Below are 12044 nucleotides of genomic sequence, written 5' to 3'. Positions count from 1 at the left end.
CACTTAAAACCCTTCTGTGTGTAACAATGGCAACCTGGCAAGTATCCTGAAGTACAGTACCTGGCAAGAATAGCCTCCTGCAGAAGCTGCATCCGATCCCAGTACGTCTCAGGCTCGAACCCTAGAATAACAAACAGAGCAGTGAGATTAAACACAGAACATTGTGGCAAGGGCACAAGTGTCTCCTCAGAAACCTGGTATAGTGAGGGAATTGATCACCAAACCCAACTGACTGGTATATCAGAAGGGGCAATTCTCCAACATGTCCTGTTGGTCCCATTATCCCCAACGTGTTCTGTCAATCCACAATAGAATAGCAGTTAACATGAAAGGTAACCCAAAATTCTTCTATCGGCATGTAAATATGAAGCGGGTAGTAAGAGGTGGGGTGGGGCCTGTTAGGGATAAAAAGGGTGATTTATGCTTTGGGGAAGCACAGTGGAGCAGTGGTTTGCACTGCAGCCTCACAGCTCCAGCGACCCGGGTTCAGTTCTGGGTACGGCCTGTGCGGAGTTTGCAAGTTCTCCCTGTGACCGCGTGGGTTTCCACCGGGTGCTCCGGTTTCCTCCCACAGTCAAAGACTTGCAGGTTGATAGGTAAATTGGACATTGTACATTGCCCCTAGTGTAGGTAGGTGGTAGGAGAATGGTGGGAATGTGGTAGGGAATATGGGGTTAATGTAGGATTAGTATAAATGGGTAGTTGTTGGTCGGCACAGACTCGATGGGCCGAAGGGCCTGTTTCAGTGCTGTATCTCTCTATGACTCTCTAGGAGCAAGGCAAGGCTAGAATACTTTTCATTGGTGTTTACGAAGGAAGAAAATGCTGACAAAATAATCGGTAGAAATGGAGACGGTAGAGGTAATGGATGGGTGAAAACTGATAGGCAGGATGTACTGGAAAGGCTGGCTGTACTTAAGAGTGGATTACTTGCCTGATCTGGATGGTTTGTATTCCAGGTTGCTAAGGGAAGTGGGTTTGGAGATAGCGGAAGGGCTTGCCATAATCTTCCAATCTTCCTGAGAAATGGGGAGGTTCCAGAGGAATGGAAAGTCGCAAACGTGACACCCTTGTAAGAACATTCCTAATAACCACAGGCTGGTCAGTTTAATATCTGTGGTTGGTAAGGTTTTAGAAACAATAATCAGGGTAAAAATTAACATGCACTTGGAGAGGTTTGAATTAATTAAGGAGAGCCAGCATGGATTTATAAAAGGCAGACTGTGTTTGGCTAATCTAACTGAATTTTTTGCTGAAGTAAGAGAGAAGGTTGATGAACAGAATGCAGTGGATGTAGTTTATATGGATTTTAAGAAGCGTGTTTGCCAAAGTACCACATAAAAGACTGGTTAACAAAATTGAGGCTCATGGAATAGGAGGGCCAGTGTCAGCTTGGATAAAAAAATTGGCTTAAGGATAGAAAACCGGAAAACAGCAAGTTGTGGTGAATGATTGTTTTTCCGACTGGACGATGACAGACAGTGGTGTTCCCAAGGGTCAGTGCTGGGACCACTGCTTTTTTTTTGATATATCTAACTGACTTAAATATACCAAACTTGGAGGTATGGCAGACAGGGAGGATGACACCAATCAACTGCAACAGGACATAGATAGGATAGGCAGACAAGAGGCAGATGGAATTTAATATAGAGAAGTGTGAGGTGATGCATTTTGGCAGAAGGAATGGGGTGAGGCAATACAGATTTAATGGCACAGTTCTAAAGAGTGTGCAGGGACAGAGGGACCTGGGTGTGCATGTGCATCAATCTTTGAAGGTTGCAGGACATATTGAGTGTGTGATCAGCAAAACATATAGGATCTTGGGCTTCTTAAACAGAAGTATTGAGTACAAAAGCAAAGAAGTTATGCTGAACCTTTATAAAACTCCGGTTAGGCCACAACTAGAGAATTGCGTCCAGTTCTGGTCACCACACTTTAGGAAGGATGTGAGGGTCTTTGAGAGGGTGCAGAGGAGATTTACCAGAATGGTTCCAGGGATGAGGGATTTTAGCTACAAGCTAAAGCTGATGTTGTTCTCCTTGGAGCAAAGGAGATTTGATAGAGGTGTAAAGATTATGACAGGTTTGGATAAGGTGGATGAAGAAAAACTGTTCCCATTAGCTGACGGTACAAGGACTAGGGGACACAAATTTAAGGTTTTGGGCAGGAGATTCAGGGGGGAATATGAGGAAGGGCATTTTATTTTTTAGACGGCCAGTGGTAATGACCTGGAACACACTGCCTAAGAGGGTGGTGGAAGCAGAGAGGATCAATGATTTCAAAAAGAAAGTGGATGGGCGGAAATAAACTTGCAGGGCTACAGTGTTAGATCGGGAGAATGGGGCTGACTGGATTGTTCTACAGACAGCAGCCAGTGACTCAATGGGCCGAATGGTCTCCTTCTGTGCCGGAATGACTCTATGAAATAATCAGGCAAGGTTCTCTGCTTGTTACCTGGGCACACAACAAATTTTACTTTTCTATCAGGGCAAGTGGGATGTAGACAGCTTGGGGTCAGCTGCAGGTGTAGTCTCAAGACAAGGGGAGAAAAATGGGTGGGCAAAAAGTCAGTTGAATGCAGAGGTAAAAAAGTACCAGTCTCTTTTTTAAATATACATAGATGGGGCCTATATACCCTGAAATAAAAATAAGAAATGCTGGAAATAGTTAGCAGGTCTGGCAGCATCTGTGCAGAGAGAAGCAGAGTTAACGTTTCAGGTCAGAGACCCTTCTTCAGAACTTATATATACCCTGAGTTTGGGGTGCCTCAACCCTGCTTCGAGTGCTGCACCAACAGGCAATTTCACCTGGAGAGGCCCAAGGTCGGCTGGTGTGTAAAATAGAAAAATGACACACGTTTCTCTCTTCTAGTCCTGAATGCATTGTCCCATTGCTGGGTACAGTTCAACAGGTGCTGGGTATCCTCCAGTTCCTCTTGTCCCTTTCAAAGGGTGTCACGCTCATGGAGAGAACAATGATGAAATATGAAATGAACTGGAGGAACTATGAAATAAAAGTCAACTTATGAACTGAACAAAAAAATGGACATATGCGTGCTAGAGGCCTGCTTTAGGTGGGAAAAAAAACCCAACCCAAACCTGACCGAACCATTGCCGACCAGAGCCCCGTCATTTTGCCCCGAACCCGCCCCGACTTGAACTGACCTAAGCCCAACCCGACGATCCGTTTACTTACCTTCCTGACACCGAACCTGCAGCGCATGCGCAATGACATCTTAGTGATGTCACTCACTCACTGCGCAGACTCAGTTTCGTCCCGGACTCCCAGCTCAGGTAAGTTCTTTTACTTTAAACTCTTATCAGAGAGGAACTTACTGCGCGTGTCCAGCCCGATCCGACCCGACTAGACCTGGACCCGGCCCGACCCAACCCGAGCCCGAAAGCCAGCCCCGGAGAATGGGCCTGGCCCGACCCGAACCTGACACGTCGTCGGGTCCCGTCGGCTTCGGGTCAGGTAGCAGGCCTCTAATGTATGCCACAGACAAAATGAAGGTGACACCTCCTGTACGGTCAATAAACATGTTTGGCTGTTGAAGACGAAATCCATTATCCACGTCTGAATTAGCTTTGTGGAAAACATACTGAAATGGAAGAACAATCCATTCCATGCTAACAACTCCTATCTGCTGGAATGGAACTAACAAAGACTTTTGCAGCCAGACTGACTCCGAAGCCAAGGCCCAAATAATAGGTGTGAAATAACACCTATTTATCAAAATGGACCACATTCAGATACCATCTTGTAAAAATGGTTCCCATATCCTGCAGCACTGTCGGGGTAACAACCCAACCTGACAAGTTTCTATCTTAATAGGTATCTCTCCGGAGAAAGATAGATAGAACAGCCAGAACAGCTGTGAGACAGTTCCAACTAAGCATGAGTCCTGCTGATAACTTTTAACTACTGCAGCAGAGAAATTTCAAGGTGACTTTGCAACTCCCCATCTCAGAAAATGAACCATCGACTTCGGATTGAGGCTTAACCATGAGAAGCTGGCGACATTTTATCCTTTTCAAGACAAAGATGATTCAGGTCTGCAGCAGAAAGATTTCCACCCAAAAAGCTTCTAAAAGTTTTCTGAAAACAACAAACTCTTTTACAATAATTGGGCTCTAATTTCATGCTAACACTCTACTCTCTATCTTTTCTTGTGTGTGTGTATGTGTGTGTGAATGCATGAGTGGGTGAAGTCGCGAATATTTTTTGGTTACCGGGTAAAAATATATATTTTTTTTAAACCTACAAGAAAACCTGTAATTTGTCTATTGATTTGACCCTTAAAACACTTAGACTAAAACAATTGTTTAAACACTATCTGCGGTCAGTTGAGAAGTGGAAAGTGGAAGTCACCCACATCAGTGCCCACCTGTCCGTAACAGATTGGGGGCTTGTCCGGTTTTCTGAAACAGCAGATTATACGAGAGATTCGGAAATGGGAGGAAAATTGATTCCTAAAATTGTAAACATTAAACAGGCAGGTTTTCTCGTATTTCTTTTTTTTCTCTACGGTCCTAAAAACAAAAGACATGGCTACATTCGATGTCAAAGTGTTTATAGAGCATGGAGAAGTATCCTACGATACATTAAATCAATTAAGTATTGAATAATTAAAAGCTATAGCTACCCAGATGGGAGTCACTTTCAAGCAAAAAACAAAGAAACCTGAGATCCTTAAGAATCTAGGAAGTCATTTTATTATCCCAGAACCAGAAGGAATGGGCATGGAATCTGAAACTGAAGAGGGAGCCCTAGCTAGACTTCAATTGGAAACGCCAAAAGCGGAATTGCAGTTTCAAAAGGAAACAGGGGAAAGAGAGATGCAAAGAGAGGCAGCAGCAAGACAGTTTGAGTTAGACAGGCTGCAAGCACAAAGTGAGAATGCCACCAGCCATTCAAATATTATCCCCAATTTGGAGCAAAGCTTTGATGTTTTGAGACACTCACAATTAGTGCCAAAATTTAATGAGCAAGAGGTCGAGTCCTATTTTATCTCCTTTGAGAAAATAGCTACCAGGCTAAAATGGTTAGAAGAATTTCCTTTTACAAGATGAATTGGTGGGTAGAGCTCAAAGTACATTCCATGTTATCAGAAGAAAGCTCCCTCGATTACGAACATACTAAAATGGCTATCTTAAATGCATACAAGTTAATCCCTGAAACCTATCGGCAAAAGTTTAGAAATCCCCAACCCTTTATTGAAGTTAAAAGAGTTAAACACATAGCTTCCGATCACTGGATACGATCTCTCAAATTAGACCACTCATATGAAAATTTGACAGAGATGATTCTATTGTAAGAATTTAAAAACAGTACTCCCATCAATGTAAAGACCCATATTGAGGAACAAAGGAGCACAAGGGTGAGAGAAGCTGCTACAATGGCAGACAATTATGAGTTCATCCATTAATCCTTTCATCAAGGAAAATCCTTCCACGGCAATCCCCAGAGGTCCGGGAAGGACAGAAAGTGGGAGAGAGAGAAAAGATGGGGTGCTAGTGAAAAGGAAACTAAGAGTGAGAACACAGGGAGCCCTCCACCAGTCAGGAAAGGAAGTGTAGAGGATTGGAATGTTTTCCACAAACCCATGTGTTCCACAAACCCATGTGTTCCCACTATAGCAAAGAAGGGCATGTGAAAGCTGACTACTGGAGATTGAAGCTGAACCCAGTGAGTTTTGTGGGAGTTTACAAGGCTAGCCTAGAAAAGGGTGCCCCAGCAGGCAGTAAGGCAGATAGGATTGTGGCCCTACCCATGGTGATGGACCCCTCAAAGAATACTGCCATAAATGTGGCACAAACAGTAGAAATTCCTGAGGGTTACCAGGATTCTGTTTTAAATGGAAAGGCAAGTCCATTATCCTCTTCAGAGATACAGGGGCCACTCAATCTTTAATGCTGGATAAAGGCATGACCTTTCCACAGAGAGCTTGTTAAAAGTGAAGGTTTTTTTAAATTCTTTCATGGGATGTGGGCATCGCTGGCTAGGCCAGCATTTATTGCCCATCCCTAATTGCCCTCGAGAAGGTGTTGCCTTCTTGAATAACTGCAGTCCATGTGGGGTAGGTACACCCACAGTGCTGTTAAGAAGGGAGTTCCAGGATTTTGACCCAGCGACAGTAAAGGAACGGCGATATAGTTCCAAGTCAGGATGGTGACTTGGAGGGGATCTTGCAGGTGGTGGTTTTCCCATGCATCTGCTGCCCTTGTCCTTCTAGGTGGTAGGTGCTGTCTAAGGAGCCTTTGTGTGTTGTTGTAGATGGTACATCCTGTTGCCACTGTGCGTCGGTGGTGGAGGGAGTGAATGTTTGAGGGTGGGATGCCAATCAAGCAGGCTGCTTTGCCCTGGATGGTGTCGAGCTTCTTGAGTGTTGTTGGAAGCTGTACACATCCAGACAAGTGGAGAGTATTCCATCACACTCCTGACTTGTGCCTTGTACACAGTGGACAGGCTCTGGGGAGTCAGGAGGTGAGTTACCTGCCGCAGGATTCCTAGCCTCTGACCTGCTCTTGTAGCCACGGTATTTATGTGGCTGGTCCAATTCAGTTTCTGGTCAATGGTAACCCCCAGGATGTTGATAGTAGGGGATTCAGCGATTGTAATGCCATTGAATGTCATGGGGAGATGGTCAGATTCTCTCTTGTTGGAGATGGTCATTGCCTGGCAATTGTGTGGCACAAATGTTACTTGCCACTTATCAGTCCAAGCCTGGATATTGTCCAGATCTTGCTGCATCTGGACCCGGGCTGCTTCAGTATCTGAGTCGTCGCGAATGGTGCTGAACATTGTGCAATCAGCGAACATCCCCACTTCTGACCTTATGATTGAAGGAAGGTCATTGATGAAGCAGCTGAAGATGGTTGGGCCTAGGACACTACCCTGAGGAACTCCTGCAGTGATACCCTGGAGCTGAGATAATTGACCTCCAACAACCACAACCATCTTCCTTTGTGCTAGGTATGACTCCAACCAGCAGAGAGTTTTCCCCCCGATTCCCATTGATCTCAGTTTTGCTAGGGCTCCTTGATGCCATACTCTGTCAAATGCTGCCTTTATGTCAAATGCAGTCACTCTCACCTCACCTCTTGAGTTCAGCTCGTTTGTCCACGTTTGAACCAAGACTGTAATGAGGTCAGAAGCTGAGTGGCCCTGGTGGAACCCAAACTGAGCGTCAGCGAGCAGGTTATTGCTAAGCAAGTGCAGCTTGATAGCACTGTCGACGAAACCTTCCATCACTTCACTGATGATCGAGAGTAGACTGATTGGGTGTTAATTGGCCGGGTTGGACTTGTCCTGCTTTTTGTGTACAGGACATGCCTCGGCAATTTTCCACATTGCAGGGTAGATGCCAGTGTTGTAGCTGTATTGGAACAGCTTGGCTAGGGGCGCGGCAAGTTCTGGAGCACAGGTCTTCAGTACTATTGTTGGAATGTTGTCAGGGCCCATAGCCTTTGCAGTATCCAGTGCCTTCAGTCGTTTCTTAATATCACACAGAGTGAATTGAATTGGCTGAAGACTGGCATCTGTGATGCTGGGGACTTCAGGAGGAGGCTGAGATGGATCATCAACTTGGCACTTCAGGCTGAAGATTGTTGCAAATGCTTCAGCGCACTGATGTGTTGGGCTCCCCCATCATTGAGGATGGAGATATTTGTGGAGCCACCTCCTCCAGTTAGTTGTTTAACTGTCCACCACCATTCACAGCTGGATGTGTCAGGACTGCAGAACTTAGATCTGATCTGTTGATTGTGCGATCACTTAGCTCTGTCTATCACACGTTGCTTATGCTGTTTGTCACGCAAGTAGTCCCGGCTTGTAGTTTCATCAGGTTGACACCTCATTTTGAGGTACACCTAGTTCTGCTCCTGACATGCCCTCCTGCACTCTTGATTGAACCAGCGATGATTCCCCGGTCTGATGCTAATGGTAGAGTGGAAGATATGCCGGGCCACGAGATTACAGATTGTGGTTGAGTACAATTCTGCTGCTGATGGCCCACAGCGCCTCATGGATGCCCAGTTTTGCCTTGCTAGATCTGTTTGAAATTTATCCCATTTAGCATGGTGGTAGTGCCACACAACACGATGGAGGGTATCCTCAATATGAAGATGGGACGTCGTTTCCATAAGGACTGTGCGGTGGTCACTCCTACGAATACTGTCATGGACAGATGCATCTGCGGCAGGCAGATTGGTGAGGACAAGATCAAGTATGTTATTCTCTCTTGTTGGTTCCCTCACCATCTGCCGCAGACCCAGTCTAGCAGCTATGTCCTTTAGGACTCGGCCAGCAGTGGTGCAATCGAGCCACTCTTGGTGATGGACATCCAAGTCCCCCACCCAGAGTATGTTCTGCGCCCTTGCCACCCTCAGTGCTTCCTTCAAGTGGTGTTCAGCATGGATGAGTACTGATTCATCAGCTGAGGGAAGGCGGTAGGTGGTAATCAGCGGGTTTCCTTGCCCATGTTTGACCTGATGCCATGAGACTTCATGGGGTCCGGAGTTGATGTTCCCCGGGCAACTCCCTCCCGACTGTATAGCACAGTGCCACCACCTCTGCTGCGTCTGTTCTGCCGGTGGGACAGGACATACCCGGGGATGGTGATGGCGGTGTCTGGGACACTGTCAGTAAGGTATGATTTGGTGAATATGACTATGTCAGGCTGTTGCTTGACTCGTCTGTGGGACAGCTCTCCCAGCTTTGGCACAAGCCCCCAGATGTTAGTAAGGAGGACTTTGCAGGGTCAACAGGGCTGGGTTTGCCGTTGTCGTTTCCAATGCTTAGGTTGATGCCGGGTGGTCCGTCCGGTTTCACTCCTTATCAACTTTGTAGTGGTTTTATACAACTGAGTGGCTTGCTAGGCCATTTCAGAGGGCAGTTAGGAGTGAACCACATTGCTGTGGGACTGGAGTCACATGTTGATCAGGTATGGACGGCAAATTTCCTTCCCTCAAGGACATTAGTGAACCAGGTGGGTTTCTATGACCATCGCCAATGGTTTCATGACCATCATTAGACTAACTTTTTTTAAAATTCCAGATTATTAATTGAATTCAAATTCCACCTTCTGCCATGGTGGGATTCGATCCCATGTCCCCAGAGCAATACCCTGGGACTCTGGGTTACTAGTCCAGTGACAATCCCACTACGCCACCGCCTCCCCACGAACACAGCTCTGATGAAAGGTCACAGACCTGAAACATTAATTCTGTTTCTCTCTCCACAGATGCTGCCTGACCTGATGAGTATTTCCAGCACTTACTGTTTTTATTTCAGGTATATAGTAGGCCCTCTGTAACTGAAGCCCAGCAGGGAGACCGATTTAAAAAGAATAGAGCAGATCACCTGTTCTGAGACAGGCAAAGAAAATGCCTGAATGTTATTACTTTAAAAATGGAGTAATAAAGAGAAAATGGAGACCTCCACAGCAACCTGCAGAGGAGGAGTGGACAGTGATCCAACAAATTGTAGTTCCCCCATAAATATCTTAGGTAAATTTTGAGGCTTGCCCATGAAGTCCCTATGGCAGGGCACATGGAAAGACCCAGGCCCAGATAAACCAACACTTGTACTGGCCTCAAATCCACAAGGATGTGGTTACATTTTGTAGGACCTGCCATACTAAGTGCGGCTGGTGGGCACAGAGTGTGAAGAAGGGAATTTGGTAAGTGAGGGAGTTTGGTAAGGAGGGGAACTGTAAATTAATTAAGAAAAAATAAATTAAATTAAATTAACACAGTTTAGATGGCAGGATAGGTGATGTGTTGCAGCTGCAGTATGTGGGAGCTCCTGGATGCCATGGTAATCCATGGCAACCACATCTGTAGTGTCTGTGGCTTGAGGAGCTTTGGCTCAGAGTCATTGAGCTGGAGGCCAAGTTGCAGGCACTGTGATACATCAGGAAGGGAGAAAGTTACCTGGCCACTTTGTTCCAGAAAGCAGTAACACCCCTAAGGATAGGGTTGTCTGTTTTGGTCAGTGCTCAGGGACAGGAGGGTGTGACTGAAAATCAGGCAGGTAAGGGGATCGAGAAGATGGGAGTGGATGGAGCCTCAGCCCTTGCAATTGAGCAACATGTTCAAGGTTCTTGCAGCTTGTATGGACAACAGCGAGGTCTGTAATGTAGATGACTAGACTGACCATGGCACAGGAAGCTGTTCAAGCGGGGGGAGCACAAAGGAATGTAGTAGTAGTAGGGGACAGTAGAGTGAGCAGGAATAGCACTGTTCTCTGGAGCAAAGAGTGAGAGTCCAGAAGGCTGTGTTGCCTGCCCGGTGCCAGGGTTTGGGACAACTGCTCAGGGCTGGAGAGGAACTTACAATGGGAGTGGGAGAGAGAGGATCCAGTCGGCGTGGTCCATGTAGGTACCAAAGACATAGGCAGGACAAGGAAGGAGATACTGCATAGTCAGTTTGAGGACCTAGGCACCAAATTAAGAAGCAGAATCTCAAAGGTAATAATCCAGAGATTATTACCTGAACCACCTGCAAATTGGAGTAGGGCAAATAAGATTAGAGAAATGAATGCGTGGCTCAAAGACTGGTGTGGAAGAAGTGGGTTCCAGTTCGTGGGCCACTGGCACCAGTAATGGGAAAAGTGGGGGCTGTACTGTTGAGACGGTCTACACCTGAACCGTGCTGGAACCAGTGTTCTAGCGAGCCGCATAACTAGGGAAGTAGAGAGGTTTTTAAACTAAATAGTGGAGCCAAGGGACCAAATTTGGGAAGATGTAGTAAATCAAAGAATGGAGACAAGGCCAGAGAGAAAGGTATTAATATGGGAAAAGATAGACTGTGACAGGAAGGGACAGTGAGTACAAATCTAAGAGTAAATCAGCAGACAAGACTAGAGATTACAAAAATAATAAGAGGACAAAACTAAAGGCTCTGTATCTGAATGCATGTAGCCTTCGAAACAAAACAGATGAACTGACAGCGCAAATAGAAATAAATAAGTACGATTTGATAGCTCTTACAGAGACATGGCTGCAGGATGACATAGATTGGGACCTGAATATTAAAGGGTACATGACATTTAGGAAGGACAAGAAGCTAGGAAAAGGTGGAGGGGTGGCTCTGTTAATTAATGATGGTGTTAGCACAATAGAGAGGAATGACCTAAGTTCAGGAAACCAGGATGTAGAAGCGGTTTGGGTCGAGATGAGAAACGATAAAGGCAAGAAATCACTTGTGGGAGTGGTGTACAGACTCCCTAACAGTAACCACATGGTCGGACAGGGTATACAGGAAGAAATAATGGGTGTTTGTCAGAAAGGTACGGTGATAATCATGGGGGATTTTAATCTACATATAGACTGGAAAGGTAGCCTAGATGAGGAGTTTATGGAATGTTTTTGGGATAGTTTCTTACAACAGCACATTCTGGAGCCAAACAGAGGGCAGGCTATACTAGACCTGGCATTGTGCAATGAGATAGGAATAATTAACGACCTCATAGTGAAGGTGCCCCGAGGCAGAAGCGATCATAATATGAATGAATTTTACATTCAGTTTGAGGCAGAGAAGAGTCTAGTATTTTAAACTTCAATTAGGGCAATTATGAGAACATGAAAGCAGAGCGAGCAAAAAAATTAGGTCAACAGAGATGCAGTGGCAGACATTTAAGGGGATATTTCAGAATACACAGGATAGATACATTCCAACAAGAAAGAAAAATTCCAAGGGGAGGACCCACCATCCGTGGTTAACTAAAACAGTTAAAGATAGTATCAGAATTAAAGAAAAAGCAATGTAATTGCACAAAGAAGGGTAGCATGTCAGAAGATTGGACAGAATATAAAAAACAGCAAAGAATGACTAAAAGATTAATAACGCGGGAAAAATTAGAGTACGAGGGAAAGCTGGCTAGAAATATAAAAACAGTAGAGTTTCTATAGATATTCAAAAAAAAAGTTAAAGTGAGCGTTGGTCCTATAGAAAACGAGTCTGGGAATTATAAGGGAAAATAAGGAGATGGCAGATGAATTGAACAGGTATTTTGCATCAGTCCTCACTATAGAGGATACA

At 45.3% G+C, this 12044-nt stretch overlaps 1 protein-coding gene across 10 annotated transcripts in view; it reads right to left on the bottom strand.

Annotated features, from left to right (window-relative positions):
• depdc5 (DEP domain containing 5, GATOR1 subcomplex subunit) overlaps positions 1 to 12044 on the bottom strand; it is a 231917-nt gene that overhangs the window by 17302 nt on the left and 202571 nt on the right. For all 10 annotated transcript variants that reach the window (XM_068055365.1, XM_068055368.1, XM_068055369.1 and 7 more), the window contains one exon: positions 61 to 121. In XM_068055365.1, coding sequence (XP_067911466.1) covers positions 61 to 121 — 61 coding nt within the window. The remainder of the gene's footprint in view (positions 1 to 60; positions 122 to 12044) is intronic.

Source organism: Heterodontus francisci, chromosome 23 (assembly GCF_036365525.1).
Source record: "Heterodontus francisci isolate sHetFra1 chromosome 23, sHetFra1.hap1, whole genome shotgun sequence".
Taxonomy (NCBI): domain Eukaryota; kingdom Metazoa; phylum Chordata; class Chondrichthyes; order Heterodontiformes; family Heterodontidae; genus Heterodontus; species Heterodontus francisci.
Note: the sequence above shows the minus strand (reverse complement) of the source record. Positions and strands in the feature narration are given on the sequence as shown.